Raw genomic sequence first — 7,017 nt, forward strand, 5'->3', positions numbered from 1 at the left:
ATCGACGCGGAATTTCGCATGTAGCTAGAGTTTAGGGCGGGGAAGAAGCCTACCAATTTGGGTGGTCTTCGGATAATATTTAGCGGCTAAAATAGACCATATCTTTTTTGTTGAAAAAATTCAAATTTTTTCATTAAACCGCGAATATTTTAAATCCCGGCGAAATCACAAAGCCATGACAAGGTTACTTCTGATCTTTACATTGATGTTAAGATCCAACAAATCGAATATATAGCAAAATATGTGCGATATATATGTCTATCAAAGAAGATATGTTTGAAAGATCTATTTTATGTCGAGAACTGCTGAACTGATTTCGACAGTTCTCATTAATTCAGAATGGCCTCTTGGCAGAAAAGAAAAAACACCTAAAAATCGAATAAAAATGTCTCTCTAAAGATGAAAATATTGATTTTGTAAATTTTCTCATATTTTTTTCAATTTTGTCATATTTTTGGCATATTTTCATTTTGAATTAAACATTTGGTAATATTTCTACAGCTAACAAAACTAAGTAGTTAGGATATCAGGATATCATATACAGATCGCATTTATGGCCCGATCCTTACGAAATTTTGCATGGAGATAAGATGAGGGTCAGAATAGAAGCCTACTCTTTCTGGAGATGATCGCCGTATATTTAGGGGTTGAAATGGACCAAAAACTGCAAAATTGTCAGCAGGTCGTAATTATCGCCCGGTCCTCACGCACATTTGAATGGGGGTTACCGGACATTGCAAAAGCCAAGCAGTTTTGGATGGCCATCCAAAAATATTCAATGTGTGAAGGAGTTTGTAAACTTTTATAGACAAAATACGAAAATGTCCATTCCAATGACTTTTTGGAGAATTCACAAATACAGGAAAGACACACTTCTGACTATTTCGTTAACGCTGATTTCGTTGAAGAATATAGTCAAATGGCTGTATCTCATATAGATGTGTTTCAGTCAAAAACCAATAATAAATGTTAATCTTTTGCCACTTCTGAGAGATTATGGGTCTTTGGAAAATATTGGTTCCAGATCTAGGAAGACCATTTACGTGCAACATCTACCAATAAATTGGAAATGAGCAAATTAGTTAAAGTTCGAGTATCTCGCCTATGAAAACTGTATCGTTTATTGCAGTGTTGTAGGGTATTCAATGGTCGGCCCCGCTCGACTGTAGCCTTTGCTTACTTGTTAACTTTACTTTACTTGAAGAAGAAGTAAAGATGTAGCTTTAGCTAAATGGACTCATTTGTTATATGATTACCGGTATATGAAATTTGAACATTTTTATATCCTCCACCATAGTATGGAGGGTATATTAAGTTTGTCATTCCGTTTGTAACACCTCGAAATATACCTTATACATTTGGACCCCACAAAGTATATACATATTCTTGAGCAGCATAAAATTTTATGTCGATTTATCAATGTCCGTCCGTCTATCCGTCGGTCCATCTGTCCTTCTGTGAAAATCATTGTAGAAAAAAATTTACTCAAATGTGTATTATGTCTGCAGTTATTGAAAATGGGCCATGTAGGTCCATGTCTTCGTATAGCCCCATATAACCTCCTCCCGATATGCGGTATTTTGATGATTTTAGCGACATTATTTACCGGAATTATTTCAAATTTTGTGTTTGAAGTTCGTAATGGATACTACAGCCTATGCCAGAAAATTATCTGTACAGGGCCAAGTTTTGTACCTCTCTTTATTCGGTATTTTATTTATTTTAGCTACATTATAAACAGATTTTTTTCAAGTTTCGCATTTGAATATTGTAATAGTTTATGACTAAAGTTGGCTATGCAGGCCCAGGTCGTTGTATAGACCCTATTATACGGCTACATTCGGTATTTTTAAGATTTTAACATAATTTTTAACGGATATTATTTTGTTTTGAAAATTGTTAAATTTGTACAAAATGGTGGAGGGTATTCAAAATTCGGCCTGGCCGACTTTTGAAATGTACAATAGTAATGTTTTATTTTGCATGATTTTTTTTCCATTTTGACTTGCTTTTTATACCCTCCACCATAATATGGAGGGTATATAGTGTTTGTCATTCCATTTGTAGCACCTCGAAATATACATTTTAGACCCCACAAATTATATATATTCTTGATCAGCATAAAATTCTATGTCGATTTAGCGATGTCTGTCCGTCTGTGGAAATCACTTTAGCTTCCGAACGATTTAAAGAAGATTGATAAAATTTTACTCAAATGTATATTATGTCTGCAGGACTTTTGGTATTGAAAATATGCCATGTAGGTCCACGTTTTGGTATAGCACCCATATAACGGTACCTCCCGATATTCGGTATTTTGATGATTTTTACGACAATATTCATGGGAATTGTTTCAAATTTGGTATTTGAAGTTCGAAATGGATGCTACAACCTAAGACAGTAAGTAGTCTGTACAGGTCCACGTCTTCGTAGAGCCCTCATATAACGGTACCTCCTGATATTCGGTATTTTAATGATTTAGAAATTACTATGGAGCCATTACTTATAATAAAAATTATGCCGCTTACATAAATCAGATCTGTGATTTTTATGCTTTAAAAAATATGCATTACAGCCTAAAAGTACAGGCCGGAAAATATATTGAAGCAAAAGACAATCAAATTTTTTATAGTTATTTTAAAAACGAACTTAGTCGCTTTTGTATTTTAGCCACTCAATGTCGCACGCAATAACAAACAATGTTTGAAAATATTCTCTCAAAAATATCAACACTTAGTATCTGATCAAACGTTCTACGTAAACGTACGACGCGGACAACGCAGCCGAAGAGTCGATTAACAATTCTAAATATCAAAACACAAACTGAATTAACAACAACAGCAACATCACAATGGTTCAAAATTCAAATGGTGATCTACAGAATGAAGAAATAAAAACCAATGGCAACAACAATCAAAATAACAATAACGACGATTTTGCAGATAAGCCAGAATGGTTAACACAAGAATTATTTTGTAAATTTTTGAAAAAAGATTTTCCAAATTTTCAAAAAATTACCAAATTTAATGTAAAACGTGCAGTGGCAGCTGGTGAAAATTTTATGACAACTCTGTTGAGAATCCACCTTGAAGTTGAAATGCCCGATGCCAGCCTCAAATCAATTTCATATATGGTGAAAATTAAACCCAACACCCAGCAGTTACAGAACATGATTGAAGAATGGCAAATATTTGAAAAAGAACAGGCCACCTATTCGAAATATATTCCGAAATTTGAAGAGCTCTACTCGCAAGCGGGAAAAGACATACAATTTGCCCCCAAATTACTACAATTGGATAATGATGAGCACAATGGCCATCTGCTTATTTTGGAAGATTTACGTTTGCGCCAGTTTAAAAATGCAACCCGACAATTGGGTCTTGATATGGAACACACCAAAGCGGTGTTGGAAAAAGCCGCTCAGTTTCATGCTGCATCTGCTCGTTATGTGGAGGTCATGGAAGACTATCCCGCAATGTATGATCAGTGTTTGGTAGCCGATAAAGATCTTTTCGAAGAACATCGCCTAAATGCTGGAAAACTGTTTAGAGATAATCTGCATTTGTATGGAGATTTGGAATATTTAAGGGAGAGATTGGTAAGTGAATAGACAAAAATGAATTAAATCCAAGAAATTTTTAAACTAAGATCAAAGATTAAAACATATAAATGAACAAATAGGATATACTTTTCAACATTAAGAGCAGTTCTCATAGAAAAGTTCCGAAAGATTGTGGACATATTGAACTCATCTTTTTGATTTTTAGAAGATTCCAGCCGTTATATGTAACTGAAGAACCTGTAATTAATAGTTCGAATCCACGACAAGTAGAATTTCTTCTTAAAAAAATCATAAATAAATAATAAATATTTATAGGGACACAGATTCACAGCTTCTGAAATTTGACGAGTGTCTAATTTGGACCAAATCTTAAACTTCTTTTCAAATTAGATAAAGTTCGAAGAAAAGTAATATCAACCTCTCCTTGAAACAAGTAAGACAAGTAAAGAAAGGTAAAAAGTCGAGCGGGTCTGACTATAAGTTCAATCGGGCCGAACTTTTAACAATCGCCACCTTTTTGAAGGATCTTGAATAATTTCAAAAAAATCCATATAAAAATACCACTTAGATGAAACCCGTTATATAGGGGATATATGAAGACGTGGACTTGCATAAGTAATTGTTGTCATAGACTGTAGTATCGATTCCGAACTTCAAATACGAGATTTGAAACAATTCCGTTAAATATATGGAGGGTATATTAAGTTTGCCATTCCGTTTGTAACACCTCGAAATACACATTTTAGTCCCCACAAAGTATATATATTCTTGATCAGCATAAAATTCTATGTCTATTTAACGATGTCTGTTCGTCTGTGAAATTCACTCTAGCTTCCGAACGAATTGAAGTAGATTGATAAAATTTTACTCAAATGTATGTTATGTCGCAGGACTTTTGGTATTGAAAATGGGCCATGTATGCCCACGTTTTAGTAAAGTGCCCATAAAACGGTACGTCCTGAAATTCGGTATTTTGATGATTTTAGCGACATTATTCACCGGAATTGTTTCAAATTTGGTACTTGATGTTCGTAATGGATGCTACAACCTATGACAGGAGATTGTCCTTGCAAGGTCACGTCTTCGTATAGCTCCCACATAACGGTACCTCCCGATATTCGGTATTTTGATGATTTTAGCGACACTATTCATTTGAATATTGCAATGGCTTATGAAAATTATACCAATTCAGGTCCATTTCGTCGACCCTAATATAACAGCTACATTCGGTATTTTTAAGATGTTAACAGAATTTTTAACGCCCCGGCAGAACTTACAGCTTTACTACTTGTTATTATTTTCAATTCCTTAAATCGATTAAATTGATTTTTTAATTAGTTTTTTCTTCCTTTGCGTTACAGAAAACATGTGTCGAAACTCAATCGGATCCGTATCAAATGAAATCAGAACGTAATCCCGCTGAATTTACTGTACTAAATCATGGTGATTTATGGGTGAACAACATCATGTTCCAATACAATGAGGATGGATCGTTGAAGGAAACCTATTTCATTGATTTTCAATTGGGTCGCTATGGTTCTCCGGCACAGGATCTGCAATATTTTCTATTTTCTTCAACAAATATAGAAATTAAGCTAAAACATTTTGATTATTTCATTGCTTATTATCACGAGAAATTAGTTGAAAGCCTGAAGCTGCTCAAGTTCGAGGGGAAAATACCAAGCTTGAGAGACATACACACAGCCTTGTACAAGCATGATTATTGGGGTAAGACTCTTTTACAAAACATTGAATTTTATTTGTAATTGTTTGATGATTTTTATTTTTTTTTTTTTTTTTTGTTACTTAGCTTATACCATTGCCACAAATTTGATGCCGGTAATACTCTGCGAGTCACGTGAGGATGCCAACATCGACAATGTCATAGGTGGAGAAGAAGGCAACGAATTCCGCCAGGCCATGTACACAAACAAAAGATTAGCAGAAAGTATGAAGTTTTTACTGCCATGGATGGATAATCGTGGTGCCTTTGAAGTATAATTTATAAATAAAACAAAACCTTATTTAAATTAATTTTAATTGCAGTATAATCATATTTTCAATATTTTATTATGTGATCATCACTCTAAATAATAACAATGATTAATTATTTAAATAACGTTATTGGATCATAAAAACAAAAACATTTTGGGAGCTTTAAAATAATTGGCGATTTACTAAAAGCTATCGGAAAGCTTAAAAAAAACAAGTAAAAAGCTGTAAGTTGGAACGGCCCGAACTTTGAATACCCTCCACCATTTCGAACGAATTAGGCAATTCTCAAACACAAATTCGTTGAAAATTCTGTTAACATCTTAGAAATACAGAATGTAGCTGCTACACTAGGGTCTATACGACAACAAGGACCAGCATAGGTAACTTTTGTCATAAGCCATTACAATATTAAAATGCTAAACTTAAAAAATAGGTGAATAATGTAGCTAAAATCATCAAAATACCGAATATCGGGAGGTACCATTATATGGGGGCTATAGGAAGTCGTGGACCTGCACAGACAATTTTCTGTCAGAGGCTGTAGTATTCATTACGAACTTCAAATACTAAATTTGAAATAGTTCCGGTAAATAATGTTGTTAAAATCATCATTATTGTTAAAATCATCATTAAAAAATACCGAATATCGGGAGGTACCATTATGTGGGGACTATAGGATGTCATGGACCTGCACAGACAATTTTCTGTCTTAGGCTGTAGTATTTATTGTGAACTTCAAATACCAAATTTGAAACAATTCCGGTAAATAAATTCGGTAAAATCATCAAAATACCGAATATCGGGAGGTACCGTTATGTAGGGGCTATACGAAGACATGGACCTGCACAGACAATTTTCTGTCTTAGGCTGCAGTATTCATTGTGAACTTCAAATACCACATTTGAAACAATTCCATTGAATAATGTCGCTAAATTAATCAAAATACCGGATATCGGGAGGTACCGTTCCACAGACGTATAGACGGACGGACATCGCTAAATCGACAAAGAATTTTATGCTGATCAAGAATACATATACTTTGTGGGGTCTAAAATGTGTTTTTCGAGGTGTTACAAACGGAATGACAAACTTAATATATCCTCCATACTATGGTGGAGGGTATAAAAAACATAAAATTCGGAAATACCGTCCATATAGTTTAATGTTTGAAAATTATTTCATGCAAATGTTGACCGCGATTGAGCCTCAAATGGTCATTCCGATTAATCCCCTTTAGGCATAGTTATTCCCCACATGCCGTCTTCAAATGCGTCAATTGACCAGCTTCACCAAAAATAGTTTAAAGGCGTTAAGTCACACGATCTAGGCGATCAATTTGCGGATCTCAAACGTGAAATAAAATGTTCACCGAACTCTTTTTCTCCTCTCTTTTCTGGGGGAGGTACTTGAAGGAGTGGTCTTATATTGTCCATCTCCGAACTCCATCTATGTTTGACAAT

The 7,017-nt window shown here is 34.4% G+C and overlaps 1 protein-coding gene across 1 annotated transcript; it reads left to right on the top strand.

The window, feature by feature from the left end:
* Positions 1–2,756: 2,756 nt before the first annotated feature.
* Positions 2,757–5,597, top strand: LOC101895604 (uncharacterized). Its single transcript, XM_020036712.2, has 3 exons — positions 2,757–3,598; positions 4,924–5,290; positions 5,373–5,597. Exons 1-3 carry the CDS (start codon positions 2,852–2,854, stop codon positions 5,561–5,563), a joined length of 1,305 nt encoding a protein of 434 aa, XP_019892271.2. The 5' UTR covers positions 2,757–2,851; the 3' UTR covers positions 5,564–5,597.
* Positions 5,598–7,017: the final 1,420 nt, after the last annotated feature.

This window comes from Musca domestica, unplaced genomic scaffold (genome assembly GCF_030504385.1).
Source record: "Musca domestica strain aabys unplaced genomic scaffold, Musca_domestica.polishedcontigs.V.1.1 39, whole genome shotgun sequence".
NCBI lineage: Eukaryota > Metazoa > Arthropoda > Insecta > Diptera > Muscidae > Musca > Musca domestica.

Coding starts and splice junctions, on each gene's coding strand:
- LOC101895604 (XM_020036712.2), top strand. CDS start 2,852: ATGGTTCAAAATTCAAATGGTGATCTACAGAATGAAGAAATAAAAACC. Junction 3,599..4,923: donor AATATTTAAGGGAGAGATTG/GTAAGTGAATAG, acceptor TTTGCGTTACAG/AAAACATGTGTCGAAACTCA. Junction 5,291..5,372: donor GTACAAGCATGATTATTGGG/GTAAGACTCTTT, acceptor TTTGTTACTTAG/CTTATACCATTGCCACAAAT.